Consider the following 21509-nt stretch of genomic DNA (forward strand, 5'->3'; position numbering starts at 1 on the left):
TTTATGAGCAGTGAATGCAGTACCAGTGCCAACATTTCCAGTCGCTCTTAATCCTGCACCAGTAGTAAGTTGCATTCCATCAGATGCCACCACTTTGTCAGTGATAGACATTTTATCTGCCTTCTTTTCTATTCCTGTACAGTCAGATAGTCAATATTTGTTTACATTTATACACAGAGGGCAAAAGTACACTTAGAATAGATTAACTCAGGTATATGTAGAATCACCTTTTCTTTAGAGAAATGAAAACACAGCTAGACAAGATTAAATGTCCTTTTGCTTCTATTCTAATTTATTATGTAAATTATTTACTTTTAGCTGCAAAACCCCAAAATGACTGCAAACAAGATACAATTTTTCTTTTGACAAAGTTAGTAGAGTTAGGATTTAAGGTTAACAATGATAAATTGCAGTTACAGGAATCACAGGTTCAATACTTGGGAAAGCTTATTTCAGAAAGTGCTAGACAGATTTTCATACTACATTAAAACATTTGCAAGCTTTCTTGGGACTCACAAGTTACTGTTGACAATTGATTTCTAATTATGTAGAAGTAGTGAAATCCTCATTAGAATTATTAAAGAAACATATTCCTGAACCTTTACATTGGCAAGATTCATGAACAAGCTTTTGTACAATTGAAAACATTACTTTTAAACTCTCCTGCATGTGCGTTGCCAGATTATTTTAAAAGATTTTTCCTGTTTTGTAGTGAAAGACATCAAATAGCATTAGGATTATTAGAACATCATAGAAATTATGGTTACAGACCTATTGCCTATATCAGTACAACTCTTGATCTTGTAGCAGCAGCCCTCCACCACTGTGGCCGCAATGCTTCGTTTAGTGAAAATGGTGGCTGCTCTAACTCTTGGGCATGAGACTTATGTGACAGTTCCACATTCTGTAGAGGTATTGTTACTGAATACTAAAATGCAATACTTATCTGCAGCAGGATTGTCTAAATATGAGTTGTCTTTACTTAATAAACATTCTTTACAGATTGTTCGATGTCCACCATTTAAGGCCTACAGCAGACGAAGGAGAACCTCAAAACTGTGTAGCTGTTGTTAACACTGTGCTTCCTCCTAGGTTAGATTTGCATAATTCAGATTTATTTTTGTGGATGGTACCTTTGTTCGAAGAGACAATGGTGAACTTATAGCAACCTTTTCCATTTGTACACAAGACAGAATTTTGTTAACTAGACAATTACATGGAAATGTGTCTGCTCAAATAGCTGAGTTTGTAGCTGTTACTGAAGAATGCAATATTGGCAAAGACCAGTGACAATGTTCACAGTTTTACGTTATGCTTAGGGAGTAGTTCATGATTTTGGGACACTTTGGAAAGCACAAGGTTATTTGACTTCACCAGGAACTGTTATTAAAAATTAAGTTTTGCTTCTGATTTATTAGATACGTTATTATTGCCAAAGGAGGTAGCTGTGGTTAAATGTGCAGAACATAAAAATGATGATTCTTTTATAACCAAGGGAAATAGCTTTGCTGATATGGTGGCAAGACAGGCTGCATTGTCATATTCTGATTATGTTTTATTTTTGCAGCCAATGAATGAAACTAATGACAATTTTTCTTTACAGGAGTTGCTATCTTTTCAGGATCAGACCAAGAACTCTGAGAGAATGAAAGGGATAAATGATGGCTGCAGTCGGTCTCAGGATGGACCTTTTGTGACAGCATCCAGATGGATGGCTAGTATCCAGCCCCTCAAAATGTCTTAACTGTGTTGGTCAAAGTCTCCCATTTTTCTTTCATTTAGGCAGCAATGCTTTAATGAAACAGATTTCTAATGACTGCTATGCTCCTCATCTTTCAGAAGTTGCTCATCTTTGTGTAAATACTTGTGTAGCTTGCTTAGAACACAGTGTGTATAAATTTGTACCCACGTCTATTCAAACAATGAAAAAGAGATGGGGTCCATTCTGTTCCATACAGATGGACTTCACTAAACTTCCCCAAGTGCAGACATTTAGATACACATTGGTTGTTGCTGTTTACACTTTTTCTGGATGGGTAGAAGCATATCCCTCTGTAAAGAATGATGCAAAGACAGTAACTCAAAGTTAGCAGAACAGATCCCAAGGTTTGGGATCCTTTGTTGGATTCAGTCTGATAGGGCATTCACTTTACTAGTCAAGTAAAATAGCAGATTTCCAAAAGTCTGGAACTGAAATTGCAGTTTCAATGTCCTTTATATACCATAAGCCTCAGGGATAGTGGAAAGAGCTAACCAAGCCATTAAGACACAATTAGCTAAAGTTTGTGAGGACTGAGGAGACTGGTTTTAAATGACCAGAAGGTTTGTCCTTAGTTTTATTCAGTATAAGAAGTGCAGTTAGTACCACTAGAGGGTTATCCCCTCATGAAATTCTTATACGTAGACCCATGAGAATGCTTGATACACCCCTCCCTAAGAATTTGGAATTGTAAGTTATTGATGAATGTGATTATTTGTATTGTAAATCTTTTTGTTCTGTTTTGTAGAAATATCACAGAACTGTTCTGTATGCAGAACTATGACCTGCAGAATAAGAAAGTCATGAACTGCAGCCCAGAGATTTTGTCTGCATTAAGGTACACCCTGAAGAAACTCAGTCAGCCCCGGCTGGAAGGGACCCTACTTGGTTTTCTTCACAACTGCTACTGGCATTGCTTGTGAAGATTCCATCTGGATTCATGTGCCACATGTGAAGAAGATCCTCCCTCATGATGAGTGCAATTGAAATGGAGACTGCACTGACATCATTCCACATGAACCAGCAGAACCTATCAAAACCAGGAACATCATTACATCCAGAAGTGACAGCCAATGATGCATTTCCATGTGGTCCAAAATCGGAAATGACAGTGAATCATTGAGTTACCCTGTGTAGCAGACCAGAAAGTGAAATTATATGAATCCATTACATCATCCTAGTCTGAAGTAAATTTTATTGACTTTTCTTCAACATCAGCGTTTTTCTTTCTTCTGTATCCAGCATCAGTGATTCATTGTGCCTTCTGGACACTGACATAAATAATGTATCATTCAAACAGAATTAATTTGTGAAGTCATCTGCAGTTTACGTTTTTGATTGGAGATTATTTGGTGACCAATTTGCGTGGACTGTAACCAAACAATGCAATATCCATATTTGCAGTTTCTTCAAATCCTTCTCCAGCCTCATCATGTTCATTTTCCTTATGGACCTATCATTGGGAGAGCTACTATGATTTTTATCATTACTTTGTTTGTTTCTGCCATCTAGAGCTGTGCGTACATCATCACCTGCAACCATTGGAACTTTAAGTGCTGCCATCATTTCTTAATAGATTTACATGAGTTGTTAAGAACAGAGATAGGCATTTGGTTAAAAGTGAATCGAGAACACCTGAACAGCATCCTAAATTTAATTCTTTATCTGCTGCCTTGTACATGTCTGCATAGACTCTCATTATTAGAGACTGTTGGGTTTGCGCCCATATACCTACTGCACATGATGGAAATACTCCATTCATTCCTATACCAGTGACTGATACAGAGCTTCATACATGCATTTTGTACTATTTTTCTCACTAAAAATCAAAAGGCTAAACATGCTACCCATTTACAGCAATTCCACTTCAACTTTCAATGAATTTATGATGGAGCTGAATGGTAGGGTATGGCAGCATTGCATGAGTACTATTATATTTGTAGAGATCAAGCTTATCCCTGATAATCTACAGACTGGTCTGGTTGTTGTTATGTAGGCTGTGTTGCGCCAGCTATATAACATACAGCAGTTTTACCTGAAGGAAAAATTCATAATGCTTGTTGCAAGGGAGATGTTACAGCCATTCCAAAGCCAGCAGGAAAAATAGATCCCTCCAGGGTTTATCATATTACTGTTCAAAAGACTGCTTTTAAAGGACTTGCTCACATGGATCTTGGTGATGAGGTAATTTCTGAAGCAGAAATTATACCTGCCTATGGGGTAGTCAAGTCCATTTGGGAGCTAAGGAGGCTGTCTAATCATTTAGAAATTATAAGTAAGTCCACCTTTGAGTCCATTAATTTAATTATTCAAGGGATGACTGCCATATGGACTGTTGTGCTAGAGAACTGAATGGCACTTGATTTCACACTTGCTTCTAAAGGGGATAAATGCACACTCATCAGAATGAAATACTGCTTGTTTATTCCTGATAATACTGGTGCTGTTCAAGTCACCTAGAAAAAATTCAAAAAGCAGCTTAACTTTCACACTCTAAAGAAGTTCATAGCTGTCAGTGGGCACAGTTAACTAATATTTTCTCTGCATGGGGAGGAAGTATTTTGAAGTTCTTTATACTCATAGTTATTATAATTTTATTATTAGTCCTTAATTTATTCTTGAAAAGGGGTTGTATGTTAAAGCTATTAGAAGCTGGAAAGACTGTCAATCTACACATGCATTAGGTTAAATCAATGGCACTGACCACATTAGATAACAATCATAGTACATTAAAAGATGAAAATAAAGTATTGCAAGATTTTAGTAGGTTGTATGATTATATATATTAGGGAGAATGTGGAAACAAATGTGAATATGGAAAATAATGCAACTGAAAATTATTTATAGTATTCTGATTGTGTTTTTATTCCATCAAGGCGTAGGGATTTTTTTTTTGTTAGTAAGATACTAGTATCCACAGGAAATGCTGTAAATAATGCAAATGCCAAAACTCCACAGCAGTGCAGAAAAGAAAGCCAGTAAAGGTCCATACACCTGTAGGCAAAGACAAAGCAAAGGCAAATCAATGTGGTAAAGAGTTTAATACAAAACATCCACACCAAATAAGCGATTTTGTTGATATTTACCCTTTAGGCAAAGGAACCTCTGGAACCAAGGATATATACTGTGTGTTAGGGTACAACCAAGATTCTTTGTGAATCAAAGAAATTATTCTTAAGTTCTGGAATATGTTTGCCATGATGCCCAACACTCTCTCAGTTTTTCAATATTCCTTTAAGGTTAGTTATAAGAGAGATACCAACCTTAAGAACTTGTTTGAGAATGTATCACAAGTTAATAACTTCACACCGCACAACATTAAGGATACTTTCAGATGTGGCATTTGTGCACAGTGTTGGATGGTGGTTAGTAACAGTGAATTATTTTTACCAAGCTTGGATAAGTTTATTCCTACTGATGGACACCACAATTGTGCCTCTAAAAGAATAGTATACACGGCATATTGTACCATCTGTTATGTATTCTATATAGGCAAGACTGAGAGATGTCTTAGACAGAGAATATATGAGCACTTATATGATCTAAACAGGGGCAAAGACACCAGTGCCCTGTACAGACATCATTTAGTGTGTCCCTCAGCCAAATTTAAATTCTGGATGATACAGCAAGTTCAGATTCCAGAAAGGGGTGGTGATTGGGAAACCAGGTTGGAATATCAAGAGATGGTATGGCAAATGTTTTTTGATGCCTGTGTAAACCCAGGTTTAAATGACTACCTTTCTATAGTTCCTGCCTTGAAACTGAAAGCAAACATTTTATAACATTTGTGTTGTCATGTTTAGGAAATTCTATACATTTTTGTAAATAATATTTATGTACATACATTTTTGTAAATATTTTTACCAAATTGTGTTGTGCATATTGTGTGGATATATGTTAAACAAGAGTATACAAGTTTCTGTGATGTTTCATTCAATTTTCAAACATTGTGTAATTAACTTACAGCCACTCACATTCAGATTTTGATTATTTTAAGTTTGTTTTTGACAATACACCATTCTGATGAAGTTTCTGTGGGTGAAACGAAAGCGCTTATTTGGTGTGAATATTTTGTATTAAACGTTATACCATATTGGTTTGGCTTTGTCTTTGCCTACAGGTGTATGGACCTTTACTGGTTTCTTTTCTGCACTGCTTTGGAGTTTTGATTTTTGCTAGTAAGACTATATTTTTCAAACAACTGCATAAAAAAAATTTTTCGTGTCATAGACAGAAGGAAATCACATGTGACAAACAGTGTCTGATAGCAAGTGAAAAAGTATCCTCTAATCTGAAAACCTGTAGTCGTCCTGCCATAAAAGAAATATGATTTGAATGATGCTTTACAGCAGCCCTGCACAACATACGGCCCGTGGGCCGCATGCGGCCCAATAAGACTCTCACTGTGGCCCCTGCCAGAGTTTCTAAGAATTGTGAATAATAATCATAAGAAACTACTGTTTGTATATAAATATAAAATTGTGAAGTCAGAGTCCGTGCAGTAGCTTCCGCAGATTAAATCCGCAGTCTATTCAATCCCAGTACCCAGTGTGATTATTGTCACGTTAATAGTCTTATTTCAACTGTGCTTGTATCTTCAGCCCTGATCTTATGTTTTTAGCATTGAAGCTGCGTGAGTTGTGTTTTTGTATGTGTGCGTGCATGGTAAAGCGTGAGTCTTAATTAACATTCAGTTCACAGTGACCAGAAATAATGGATGGTGATAATTGCAAGTGCAAAATTGAGTCAGAACAGAGAGTATTTAATCCTGAGTGGACAAATAAGTATCTGTTCAATTTCTGCAATGAAAAAATACTTTGTTTAGTTTGCGGCGAATCAATCGTGGTTCCAAAGGAATACAATGTCCGACATCATTTTGAATCCAAACATGTCGAGTTGGCAAAGTTGAATGAAAACGAGAAGAAAATTAAGGCGTCAAACTTGCTGAAAGCTTTGTATGGACAACAGCAATTTTTCAAAAAGGCAAAGACAAAAAGTGAAGTGGCTACAAAGGTAAGCTTTTTAATTTCGAAACAAATTGCTGCTGCTGGAAAATCTTTCACGGAAGGCGACTTCATAAAAAAGTGCATGATGATTGCTGCATCTGAACTATGTCCAGAAAAGAAACATACTTTTGAAAATGTGAGCTTGTCCCGGATGATTGTGCAATGAAGAGTGAATGATATATCTAGCAACCTTCACGACCAGTTAAGAAAGAAAGCTGCAGAATTCAAGTTCTCGTTAGCCATAGATGAAAGCACTGACATAAATGATACTGCACAACTTTTAGTTTTTAATCTGTGGTGTTGATGACAACTTTGAAATTACAGAAGAATTGGCAGCATTGTGTTCAATGAGAGGCCAAACCACCGGTGAAGACATTTCAATTGAAGTGAAGCAATGTATCACTAAGAAATTGAGTATGACTTTTGAAAATACTGTGGCTATTTGCACTGATGGCGCACCCATCAATGTGTGGCAAGAGGATTGGTGCGGTCACACTCTTGGAAGAATTTGCTGTGAAAAAAATAACCAAATATCATTGCATCATTTATCAACAAGTGCTGTGCAGCAAAGTCCTAAGTTACGAGCATGTCATGTCAGTCGTAGTTTCTGTCGTAAATTACATCTGGGCAAGAGGGCTTAAACATCGAACATTTTGTGCATTTGTAGAAGAAGCTGGTGCTAATTTCGGGGATTTATTGTATCATATGAAGGTTCATTGGCTAAGCTGTGGGAAAGTATTGCAACGTTTCATTGCACTCAAAGAGGAAATCATTGAGTTTTTGAAAAACGATCCAAAGGATTTTCCCAAACTGAAAAAAGAAGACTGGAACAACGACTTATGTTTTCTGATTGATATCACCACTCATTTCAACGAACTGAATTCAAAACTGTAGGGAAAGTCACAGCTTATTTTCCAACTTTTGGCATCAGTAAGAGCTTTCAAAATGAAACTTACGCTGTTTAAAAAACAATTGTCAAAAGGAGACATGAGTCATTTCCCAACATGTAAGAAGACCATTCCTTCTAACAAACATGCCATGCTAGGAAAAAAATAATCTCACGACGTTGATAAATTAATTCAAGAATTTGAAAAAAGATTTGAGTTGTCAAGAGAAGAGGAAATCAAATTCAGAGTGATTGAAGACCCTTTTTCTGTGAACCCAGATGAAGTTCCCGTGGACTTACAGCTGGAGATCATCGGACTTCAATGTTCAGCAATTTATAAAACCAAGCACAGAGAAGATGATCTTCTTGATTTTTACAGAAGCTTGGAGAGAAAGAAATTTCAAAATTTAAGGGACGCAGCAATACAAGTATTCAGTGTGTTTGGCAGCACGTACATATGTGAACAGACATTTTCTTTTATGAACCTTAATAAAAGCAAATCTCATTCATGTTTAACAGACAAAAACTTAGAAGACATATGAAAAACTTCATCATCAAATATGACTCCAGAATTTGAAAAAGTAGTTGGTGACAACATCTCACATTAAGGGTCCATTGAACAAGTACAAATGTGGCAGTTTGTCATGCTTTTGGTAAGTTAACATTATTAAATTTAGTTATCAGATACTTTCTTAACATGTTTTTAATTGGTACTCTCTTGAAAATATTGAGGTTTGCCACCTTTATTTTTTTTTTGTAAATTTAACGCGACCTGTGGCCCGAACTACATTTTCAAACTTTCGTTGAGGCCCCGGATCATTTTTGAGTTGTGCAGGGCTGCTTTACAGCAACAGATGGGGGGATATGAATGGTGAGGAGTAAAGAGAAGGAAAAATGTTAAGAATGTGTATTTTATTTTGATATGCTTTCATTACAAGATGGATACCTGAGTGTTTTTCAATATGTATCTGATGATTTACTTCCTGACAAGTATGAAAAATACTATTATGGCAAAAGTGTAGAAAGTTCTGCTCTTTGTAAAAAGTTCTTTTATGGAATTTGGAACATATTCCTGATATGGAAAGTCATAAACATAGAGTCAGGATATCTTAGTTAGCAGAATTAATGTCCTAGTGTTTATTTCTAATTGGTCACTGGTTATTCTAAGATTGATACAATCATGTTGCTTTTAATCAGAAAAGATATAAAGAATGTGTGATTCTGCCATTTGAGGAGACAGGACATTGATTTCATAGTCTCTCTTGTATGTGCCTTTCTTTGTAATAAAGTTGATTGTTGGCTCTGCTACAGTGTATCATGTGAACATTATTTGGTACCTTAAAAGTTGGGAGGGTGGTCTAATGGTTAAGGTGTTTGCCTTACAAACACAGGGTGCAGGGTTTGAGTCTCACAAGGGATAATTGGCTAGGCTTAAAATGATTTGCAAGGGCAGTTAGCTTGGTACTAATCTATGAACCTAAAAGTGGGTAAGTCATGTGTCCATGTTACAGAAGGCTGGTCTCATGAACTAAACAAATCACATGAGCTCAGACATTCCATGAGGATTGAAGTCAGTCCAAATAATAGATACCTCAGAGACACTATGGCTGCTATATCTGTCCCTGTTCTATTACTTTATATCAGGATGCATTCAGTCCTCATGATGCAGAATCATTCTTTTCTTCTTCTTCTTTCGGCTTTTCCCGGTTAGGGGTCGTCACAGCTGAACTCCGGTCCGATAATGATTGGCAATAGATTTTTACGGTGCTGAGGTGCCAGCTCGACACCCAACCTTTTCATTGAAATTCTTTATTTACCTAGTGCCAAGCAATTTTCAGAGGGCAGCAACCTTGGCTGATGCTACTAAGCTATTCAGTATTTTATCTCTCAAGTGTCATTGGCAAAACATTTGATGACCCATATTTTTCATGAAAGTCAGAAAAGGTCATCTTCATTTTACTCAGTTTCCATTAACTTTTCCTTGCCCTCCTGCCCATTCTGCTTAAGTCCCTCAGGTATTCAAAAAACCATAGAAAGCCTATACAAGTAAATAAAGGATGGACACAGCCAAAGTTATGTTGATTGGAGCTTTGGAGAATGAGTTATTACAGACAGCCAACAATGCATCTGTGACTACAGCATAATTCATTAGTCATTAATACTGTTGGTCATGTCCTGTGCAGTATGGACATCCAGAATAACCAACAATTTGAAAACCTCAAACTCTGTAGCCAACAGGGTATTTAAAGAATATCACTTTACATGAGTGGAGAAGGTTGCTGATAGTTTGAGGGCCTGACCACTAAACATCTAAAGACTGTTACAAATAAACTGTACATTTTTGTCATTAACACAACAATCAAAATATCCCAATGTGGATAAATGGGAGAATCCAATATCACAATATGAATAAAATTTGTTCCTTCCTGTAAGAAAAACTCCCTCTCCCTTGGATGATGTTATACAAGACAAACTATTTCCTTACAAGTTTTTTACAACAACATGCTGCAATAAGTTAGTAAAACATTAATCACCAATGTGATGCTCAAGTGTGACTTAAATGCAAGTGCGCACCTCCTTCACCATGATCATCCTCAAATGAGATAATGCTATGGCTAAGGTTACATGGCATTCACAGTCAGACACATCTTGGTACTGCAATCCAAGCCATGGATGGAAGATAAAATGTACTTCTTACTACTGTTCTATTACTGACATATTTGTACTGCACACTGTCTTATAACTTGATGGACTTTCTTCAGGATTTTGGATGATATATTTAAATAAAAAACAAAATCTATTTCCAGAAAGGGACAATACAATGTAACAACCTATTTCTTACAGATGTTCCACATCAGGGCAGCATCACTTCAACAAAACTGGAATCTGGCTTCATTTAGTTCTAAATTATTTTTCCTCCAAATATGCTTGCTAACACCTCTACCCTATAAGATCACTAAACTCTTATATCATTGACTGCATCTTAAGAATTGCTGTATCAGTGTAATGGAGTACAGCATACATTCTGTGAATGTGAATGTGGATCATACTGATAACTTTATTTTTTTTACTGCATTGAGCATTTATAAAAAAACACTATATTGAAGTCACAGATGAGGTGGACAAGGTCTTATGACTAAGCAAACAGAAATAAATTATAATAGAGTTTCTTTTAGATAAATACTGGTTAATATACCAGTGTGTATATGTGTATATATATATATATATATATATATATATATATATATGTGTGTGTGTGTGTGTGTGTGTGTGTGTGTGTGTGTGTGTGCACGTGTGAGTGTGTGTGTATATTTAAATAAACAAAAAAGTGCAGCTCAAACAAATCTGGTCATGGTAGATTTATGGAAATGTTTTAATTTACTTACGCTGAAATTCTGCAGTATGAAACATAGACATGGTGACCTGTATAGCGAAGATCACAGCGCACCACGTTGTTGTTATAATCTGACTCTGGTACCAAGAAGTTAGGATTTACGCTAACCTGGAAAAAAATTGAATGTATTAATGATATACCTACTGAACTGTCAAGCTGCATAAATACATATTCAAGCCAACTAGATGAAGTTTGGTACCTTTAGTATGTAGTTTCCAGGGTTAACATCAGTAATATCAATCCACTGGCAGTCTATATCTGCATTGTACGTGTCATAGCACCCTGGGCTTAATCCCTAGTGAAAAAGACATACATTTGTTAACAAAATAAAACTTCTTGTTCATGTTTCCATCTAGCAGATCAAATGTGTTGCAGCAGACTTGGAAATTGAGAAATGAATGTATTCTGTTATTTTTCTTTCCTCTTGTAAATCTCATTACATTTATTTAGAAATTTGCAAGCTCCTTCAGAACTTTTTTGAACACTTAAACAATGCAACTCAACAAACTGAAACCTCTCAGCTGTGCCAGCAAATGACACATAGAACAAATGCCCTAAATATTCAAACCGATAACATATCCATATGTGGAAAACTTTGACAAAATTATATATATATATATATATATATATATATATATATATATATATATATTTATATATGTGTATGTATATATATATATATATATATATAGAGAGAGAGAGAGTCTGACAAAGTGAGATAAAGCTGAAGTCCTGATATGGGATGACATGGATGGGCTGGTAATCCAACCAAAGGAGAAATTGGACCAGGGAGGTGGAAACTGTATGACCATGTTAGGGACAAGGCCATGGCTGGTCCATTAGGTGGACTATAACTTGTGAGTTTGTCCATGTGGCATGTAGGACCATAAATGGACGCGGCATGTTTGGTAGAATGCATGCACCTAATGCTGCAGCCATTTGAAGAAACTACTGTCATGGCATCAGGACAGAGGCACATAATAAAAAAGTCCTACTTCCCATGATGGAGGATGTCATGGTTGTCAGTGCCTGGTTCTCACCTACCGTGGGAATAAATGGCTGGTGGGCTTTTGCCCTTAGAAGGAATGAAAGGGTTGATACAGTGGCTGAGAGGCAGGCTTGACAATCATGGAGGCAGGGACCTATATATATATATATATATATATATATATATATATATATATATATATGTATATAAAAAAGTTAAAAGTAAAAGGGCAAAAATGTTTAAACAAATTCCATAAATTTACTATTCAGTAGTATTCTTATTAGGAGATTTCAGCATAGCTCTCTAAGCAATCATTTTAGCAACCCAAACTAGAAAAGAAAAACATATTAAAATCTTTCACAAATTCTGTTTACATGGCAACCATAAAACCATGTCTTTCTACAAACATACAGACACACACACACACACACACACACACACACACACACACACACACACACACACACACACACACACACACACACACACACACACACACGTGCACACACGCACACACACACACACACACACACACACACACACACACACACACACACACACACACACACACACACACACACACACACACACACACACACACACCATAGTTGTGAAAAAGAATTTGGCAAGAATTTGTTAAAAAAAATGATCAATATGCTTATGAGGTAATATGAAGAACTTGCTGTATAAGTACTTTAGGGTTAAATGAATAAAAATTGTATTAAAACGCTGCATAATAAAGCATATAGCTTAACACTTTTCAGTCAAATTGGAACATACTACCACCATACATCACACGCACTCTTTACTCCCTCACGTTCAAAAATGTACCAAAATTCCTTGTTTATAGTTCAGACACCTGCACTGTAACAGCTCCCATTCTGTTCCACATTAATAGTAAATTTACCCATTGCTACTCTAACTGCAACTACTGGTACAAGTATCTCTGTAAACCTATCAGCCGCCCATGTTACTCTCCATCAAATACACTCTGTAGCTCAGTGCCTACACAATATTGTGTACACTACCTCTTTTTCCTGATACACTAGCATAAACATTATCAGTAGGACACCAGTGTCAACAAGCTCATAATGCACACTTCAAACTGATGCCTCCTTTAAACTGTATTTATTAAATACTATCTACACAATTTGCATTTGGTAAAAGCCCCTGCAGTTTTTATTTTGTGTGTGTTTGACAGCCATTGCCACCTCTAACTTTGTATCGAAACAGATTATGATGTTCATAAGTCTTATTTTTAAATTATTTTTCAACACAGTTGTTACTGCCAGTGGCTCAATCCATCTACAAAAACAACAGTCTTGCAAATAAACAAACAAACAATGAAATCAATATATCATCAATTGTTACAGCATTTCAATATTTCTTACAGCATTACCAGATTTAAGTATTATTAGCCAAAATGTTCCAGACAGTAATCATACTAACAGTGCAATAAACAAAGCCAGAGTAGTAAAAAGAGAGTTTGCTGCAATGGACAGCTTATTCATTTGGTACTCCACCATCTGTCGAACCTTTAAAAAATTTTTCACAGCTTACTGGCTATCATTAAGCTCCAGCAGAAATGTGATTTTTATCACAGGTATCAGATGTTATAGATTTATAGGTTCAAATGGCTGGTTTATGAACTACTGGTCTTTAAGAAAAACTGCCATACACCTATACTGCTAAGTATTCATTTTGTGTTTTGCTAGCTATGGCTTCCATCTAGATTGTGGCTCACTTTCAACTGAAGCCTGAGATATCAAAGATCCCATGGATAAAAAAGAAACTTAATAATGCATAAAACATTGTATTTAGAATAATATACAGTTGTATAAGACAAAGTGGTGTAAGATGCAAATATGCAAAACATGCTGGTACAGACAGGGATAGGGCTGTCAATATATAAGCTACCAAAGAAACAAAATTATTTGCTTTGATAAACAAACTAAAATGCAATTCAAACAACTATGCAGGCGTTCATAAAACTATACAGGAATTCACAGAGCATCATACTACTTTCATAAAACTACACAGGAGTTCATACAATATCAAAAAGAAATAGGTTAAATTCTTGCCTTGAGGTAATATGTCATACAAGAGAGGCATTGCAGTTTTATGTGAGGGTGCTATTTATAACAAGAGTTTACCATTTATTATAAGTTTAGTAACTCGAGTGGGGGAATGGAGTTTGTATTGAAAGAGGCCAAAGTGTGGAAGGACAAAGAGTGCAATGTTAAGGGATGTCCCTATAGCATATAGTTAAATTATTTCTAATATATATATATATATATATATATATATATATATATATATGTATATATATATATATATATATATATATATATATATATATATATATATATATATATATATATATATATATATGTATATCGGGACAAAGACCAAAAAATGTTCTGTAAGCATTTTCATCCCTTCACTCAAACATGGATATCTTCAGGTATAAGATTAATGACAGGAGCGGCATTAAACAATTTATTTTACAATGTATGTGATCCAAAACAACCAAAGTATTAATCCCTATTTAAGCGGAAGGAGAATACAATAATATCACTACATTTTTAAATGTGATTCATAAGATATTATATGATTATCTCATACATATTTATATGTTTTTTCACTAGTCCCTAGGATTTTAGTAATATATACAGATAGATAAATAGAAAAATAGATAGATAAATAGAAAGATAGATAGATAGATAGACAGATAGATAAGAATACTAGTGACCTGGTTGAATGAGCGTTATGTCAACAGCTCCCAAATGACTGCTCCGGGTCCAGCTAGACAGCTGATTTGCCCTTATCCCGTGTTTGTGTGATCTCAGAGTTAATATATGTAATTAGCAGGGGGTGTGTGGGATGCAGGGGGTCTTGACTCCCTGCAAAAAACATGATGTTTTATTTTGTTTCTTAAACGTGAAAGTGTTAATGCAGAGTCTGTTTCTGGGAGTATTGTAGTGGCATGCTGATACTGGCATTTTCGACATTTTGACGTTGGCATTATACCAGTTAACAATGTGTTTTAAATCATTAGTAGTACACCCATATACATATTTATATACACATTTGTTTGTATATATTAAGATTATTTTTGAAGGAAGATAAAGACTGAGTAGAAGGTTATAAAAAGAAGCTTATTACATAATCTTAGAAGACAGTGTTTTCACAAAAGTTAGCTTTGCAGCAATAATAGCTCTGTGCTGCTGGGCTCTAGTACTGCTATGGAGCTAACAAATGATTCAGAGACATGCAACAGGTGTATGGCGCAAAGGTTCATTAGTGACTCCTTTGCATGTTGTTGAATTGAGCATCTAGTGCAGATGCAACAACTGCATGTTTCCCAGACCAACCCATCCAATGCTGTAGCACAGGCAGCTAAAGACACACACTCACAGTTACAGACACACACACACACACACACACACACACACACACACACACACACACACACACACACACACACACACACACACACGTCCGCGCACACGCTCACACGCACAGCTTCACCATACCTGCTTCTGCACTAACTGTCTTTTTTCTGCAATAGACAGCAATGGTCAAATACCATAAAATAGCATGTTTGGTCCAATGCTCAAAAATAATGTGGCAGAGATTTTCTTTGAATTGCTCTGTCATGCTATTTTGATCCCACAGTAATGCTCTGGGGCAGAGCACTTGGCTGATTTACATTACCATGCCTCCAGACTGCCACATTTGCATGTGTCATATCTAGTAGATTGCTATAGTGCTACGTGCTCGAGACTTCATATGGCTATAGCACTTCAGCAGTCGGTGAAATGTTCCTTCATAATGCACTGAGCAATCCTGCTAGATATTAGGCTGTGCAATGTGCTATGTTTTTCTGATCACCACACTCCCCACTGTGGTGTAATGCATCTGCACATTTTTTTTTATTACTGATATTTATGATTAGTATTACATTCCCTAATCTAGTGTTAGCTTCCCCAGCAGAAGGTTAGCAGTAGGTTTTAGGCATAACCTTTGATGCAGAACCATATCAGACATTGCCTTACAGAAATCACTTCCAAGCAATCTGTGAGAAAAAAAATGCAATGAAAAATTGTGAAACTTTTCTATATATCTCATGCTTTCAAGTCCTGTGATTTTTGTAGTAAGGAAACAGGGGGGCCTTTTCAAGTTGTTTTAGACAGCCTTTTTGAAGGCAAAATACTGTATTGTGTTTCATAATGGTTCTGATTACTAAGGTGTAAAGCGATATTATGATCTTGCTGAATGGCGGATTGACTAAACATGCCCTCTTTGCTAGATGCACATTAGTCAAAGTTTAATTTTTTGAGATGTTTTCTCACCTTCTGCCTGAAATGGCCCATTCATTCCCCTTCATCTGCGTTCATAACCACCTGACAGAGGTCACCATTTAGGCTGTCATTAAAGATAATAATTTGTGTATTTTTGCAAGCAACACTATCCAGGGCTTATGGTGTAGTGGGCATCACCAAGGTCCTTCCACTCACTTCCATAGGTGGTGTAGCTCCTCAAGGCCACCCTGCTGCATTAGAAATCAGTATTCACATGTTGACTCTTGGTCTTCACTGTGGGGACTCTACCACAGGACTGCACACCCAAGTAATATGCTCACACATCCTTCCCCCATAGAAAGGCAATCCAGTAATGCTGCATTACTCCTATCTTCTCTCTGCTAGCTCTAGTAGATCCCTAAATGAATTCAGGTCACTTGAGTTGTAGCAAGAGCTTTATCCTTCTATGGCAATGGAGCTGGTTTAACTTCAACTGTTCCTAGATCTTAAATGATCTTGTCACTTTTATGACCTAACCATTTATTTTTTAAATTTTTCTATAATACAATAATTTGCCTTCCGACAGTATATAAATTATATACTAGACTTAATACAGCAGAGTGTACAGTAACTTAGAAAAAAATCAGTCTTGTGATAGAACAACAAGGTAACAAATGAAAATCATATGGAACAAAAGATAATTTATAAAGAAATGCAAAAGGGGCAGAACCTAAGAATGGCATAGACAGATTACAAAAAAAAAACATTTGACAGCATACCATATGTGTGGATTATGGAATGTTTACAAACTTATAAGATGAACCTTACTTTTATGAGTTGCATAGTAGTGACTATGAAACAGTGACAAATCACTTTACAACATGATACAGGACAAATTATTATCCCAGGGATAAGAATTCAAAGGAGGATATTCCAGGGTTATTTTTTGTTATCACTGATGTTTCGTCTTGCCCTTAGCCCATTAATCTGCTTTCTTAGTAGACTAGCCTGTGTTTACGACTTAACTTCCATAGGTTCATAGGTTCAATGGTTCATACTAGGCTATCTGCCCTAAGGCATTTACAAGCCTAGCCAGAGTGTGTTTGGCTTTCGCCACCCATTTTAAAATGAATTTTGCTTTGCCCTTTTTCGAGGTTAGTATACTATGCATCTGTCTAACAGTGACACAGAAGAGATACCCGGAGTAAATCTACGATCTCCCATCCACTCATTAAGATTTCTCTTGAAGAGAGTCAATAAGGGACTCTGCCTAACCTGGACTGGGATTTTATTCCAGAGTGAAGGGAGCCTCTGGGTTATGAATCTGTCCCTCCAGCATGTCCTATTTATTTCAGTGCTGAGGTTCAAGTCTCTCAAGCGCATAGCTCGATGGGATTTGGATTTTCTGAGGTGCAGCATGTCCATTAATTCCGGGTTGGACATGGCTTTATAAGTCAGGCACAGATCGCCTCTGAGCAGGCGGTATGCCACTGAGAAGAGCTGGAGTTTCTTTAACTGGGCAGCATATGGCATCTGTTTGAGCCCTTTGATCCTCTTGGTGAGGTACTTTTGGGGTCTTTCCAGTTGCTGCAGGTGTCTGGTAAGGTACATCCCAAAAGGGGCATTGTACTCAATTATGGGCCTGATGAGGGATGAGTAAAGAGGCACGATGACCTCCCCTGATCTAGATGTGAATCCCTTCATGATTAGGTGGGCTATATAAAATGATTTTCTAACCACTTTGGCCACGTGGTTGTCGAATGAGAGTTTGCTATCAATTTGGGTCCCCAGGTTCCTAATAACTTCTTCCATACTTAATGGATTACCATCTATGTGGTAATTTGTGGGCACTTTGTTTTTGCCGAAGGGGATGACTATACACTTTTGGCATTTAGCTTGAGGCCATGGCTCTGGCACCAGTTGTCTGTTTCTATGAGGCCCTTTTGTAGGATGCTTGTGTCAGCTGGAGAGTCAATTATGGCGCCCAGCTTGCAGTCATCTGCGAACTTGGTCAGCCACAGTCCTTCCGTGTTGGCCTGTACCTCTGAGAAATATATACCGAACAAGAGAGGTCCCAGGACTGAGCCTTGTGGGATGCCACTTGTAACTGGTTTGGAGTCTGACATGGCTCCAGCAATTCTAACCATGTGGGTTCTGTCCTTGAGCCAGTTTGTAACCCATCTAGTGACATAGGGGTTTATATTTAAGCTGGTGAGCTTATCTATAATGCCCGAGTAGGGTATTGTATCAAAGGCTTTTGCGAGGTCCAGGTAGGCTGTGTGGACCACCTTCCCCTCATCAATAGCCTTGGTGACTGTTTCAAAGAAATCGACCAGGTTTAAGAGGCAGGATCTGCCCTTAACAAAGCCGAACTGGGTAGGATCCAGTGTCTGTAGGTCCCCAATATCTTTATTTATGAGGTCCATGATGATGCTTTCATAGCTTTGCAGACCAAGCTAGTCAGGCTTATGGGGTGATAGTTTCCAGGATCCGTTGAGGCACCACCTTTGTGGAGAGGGACCACTGTTGCTGTACACCACTCTTTGGGTACATATCCTGTAGTAAGGCTGAGATTGAACAGTAGTTTTATGTTTGGGTTTAGGTCTTCTTGGAGTTCATTTAGGATGCAGCCCGGGACACCGTCTGGTCCCATTGATGCTGTGTTTTTTGCTTTGGAGAGGGCGGCTCTTACCTGAGCATCTGAGATGTCAGGGGTGGCAGCACTCTGCTGGGATAGATATTTGCCCTTTTGTTGGGGAAGGGGGGGAGAAGTTTGCGCTGAACCTGTCAGCTAGGATGCTGGCAATGTCTGTGGGTTTGGTGTATTTTTTGTCATTTTGGACTAATTTTGAGCATATCTGGGAATTCCCACCCAGGTTTCTAACATAACTAAAGAAAGCCTTGTGATTATCCTTAGTGTCCTGTGCAATTTTTCTCTCAAAGCTGGCCTTAGACGATTTTATGAGTGCCCGTAGTTTTTTGCTAATACTGATCAGAGATGCCTTCCCTTTTTGGGATTTTGCTCTATCATGTAGTAGCTTCCTCCTTCTATTGTATAGTTTGTTTATGGCTGGGGTCCACCAGACAGGACGCCTGCCTTTGGAGGATTGGGTCTTGGTTTTGTTTGGGATTGCATGATCCATGCATTCCTGAAGGTGTTCATAGAATGCATTTATAAAGGATTCCGTGGTCTGGGCCATATTTTTGACAGGCCCGGGGGCTTTGAAGGATTCCACCTCGGTTTTGAGGAGTGTGAAATTTGCTTTAGAGAAGTTTTTCACTGTGGTTTTCTGGGCAGGGGCTGGGGTCAGGATGTGAATATCTAGTGAGATTAGTTTATGGTCTGATCTTACCAGTGAGGGATACACTTCTGGTCTGGAGCATAGAGTCCCCATGTTGATGATGATCAGGTCCAGTATGTTTTCCCCTCTTGTGTTAGTGGTAACAAGCTGTTCCATAGCATTTGAGTTTATAAATTCTAGGAACCTTTGGGCTAGGGTGTTGGAGCTAGAGTAATGCTCCCAGTCTATGTTTGGGTAGTTGAAGTCGCCCAATATAATGGTGTTTGGAGAGACCTTCATATTTTCCAGTGTTCTCAGGAAGGCCAAGTGGGGTTCCTGGGTTTGGGAGGGTGGTCTGTAGCAGGCTATAAACTGGAAGGCGGTTTTACCCACTGTTAGTTGCACATGGATAGTCTCTGATGCTTTGTGCTGTGTCACCAACCTGGAGGTGTGGGCATCTTTGACGAATATTGATACTTCCCCTCCTTTTGTGGATCTGTCCAAGTTTTGGGGCCGAAAAACATGGTATGAGGTATAACCTGGTAGTGCTGGGGTGCTCTCGAGAGCCTTGATCCAGGTTTCTGTTACTGCACAGATATCAATGTTCTCCATGCTAAGGAGAGTTTCGAGTGCGTGCATCTTGAGGTTTAGACTTCTGGCATTGAGTAGCATTACTCTTAGTTTCTTATTGCTTGTGATACCTATGGAGGTGGGTTTGTCTTTTGAGCCCTGCCTAAAAAAGGCACTATGGGGGTGGCAAGAGCCTTTGCCAATATCCGAAAGCCCAGGGGTGACAGGTGCAAGCCGTCCCTAGCGAAGCATCGTCGCTTGTCGAGCATGTCATCCCAGGCTGACAGGCATTGGATCCCCTTTGAATGACACCAATACTTAAGCCAATTGTTGAAATTGATCATCTTGTCTTCATATTGTGGCATCATTCTTGGTGAGGGTAAGATGCTACTCAAGGTCAGGGTCATACCGGCCTGGGCTACATGCTCAGAGAGCTCCGCTATGTCTCTTTTCATGTAGTCTAGGGAGGTACATCTCAAGTCATTCACACCAGCATGGACAATGACTGAGTCATATTTGTACTTGCCTTGGAGTGACCTGAGTGCTTGTGTTATGTGGCGGATCCTAGCGCCCGACAGGCAGCTCACCGTGACCTTCTCCTTGTTCAGCCTGGTGAGCGGGACGTCAGTGTGCCTGACGATAGATTCACCTATTACAAGTGTATCAGGTGTGTTGTTTAGCCTTAAGGGCTGTGACTGTTCGGCACACTGGCTTTGTGAGCTATGTGTTGCATGTGTTTTGTTTTGGGGTAGCGGTTGCTTGGGTGTCTGCTTTGGAGGTCTCTGTTGCTTAGGTAGATTTTTATTTAGAGCCTCCGAATATGTTTTTGTGTGTTTATGTGTTTGGTTTGCTGTCGTGGTAGGTCTATGTGAGACTGGAATTGTAGTGAGTGTGGTTTCCTTCTCTTCCTGACTGGTTACGCCAGTACTGAGTTGAGAGAGCTTATCCTCCAGTTTGGCTATATGGTTGCATCTCTCACATGTGTTGGAATTTGTTGGGAGGAGGAGAGGGTTGTTTGTGTACATGAGGCAGTTGTAACATTGCCTCAAGATTCCCAGATTCACCAGCTGGACCAGAGAGGAGATTGACAACTGACCTTTGGACATGCTAGAATAGTATTGGGAATTCCTTTATAATTGAAAAAAGGGCCATGGGGAACAAAGTACTCAAGGGGAGTTTGTGAGGGTGTAGTGCTTTTAATTGTTTAGTGCTGAATTATATAATTGCTTTAGTAAGCAAGTGCCAGGCTTTAGAGTAGGAATAGGGTGTTTATTATGAGAACTAGATCAGTTCTAAGAGAAAAAGTGAAGAGCAAACTTTG

At 38.0% G+C, this 21509-nt stretch overlaps 1 protein-coding gene across 1 annotated transcript in view; it reads right to left on the bottom strand.

The window, feature by feature from the left end:
• Positions 1-21509, bottom strand: part of LOX (lysyl oxidase) — a 418783-nt gene that overhangs the window by 13711 nt on the left and 383563 nt on the right. The window contains exons 5-6 of the mRNA XM_044060739.1: positions 11245-11340; positions 11038-11153 (exon numbers count right to left, since the gene is read on the bottom strand). Of these exons, the coding sequence (XP_043916674.1) occupies positions 11038-11153; positions 11245-11340 (212 nt within the window). The remainder of the gene's footprint in view (positions 1-11037; positions 11154-11244; positions 11341-21509) is intronic.

The sequence above is a fragment of the Protopterus annectens genome, chromosome 2.part0 (assembly GCF_019279795.1).
Source record: "Protopterus annectens isolate FY-2018-M chromosome 2.part0, PAN1.0, whole genome shotgun sequence".
NCBI classification, from domain to species: Eukaryota; Metazoa; Chordata; order Ceratodontiformes; family Protopteridae; genus Protopterus; species Protopterus annectens.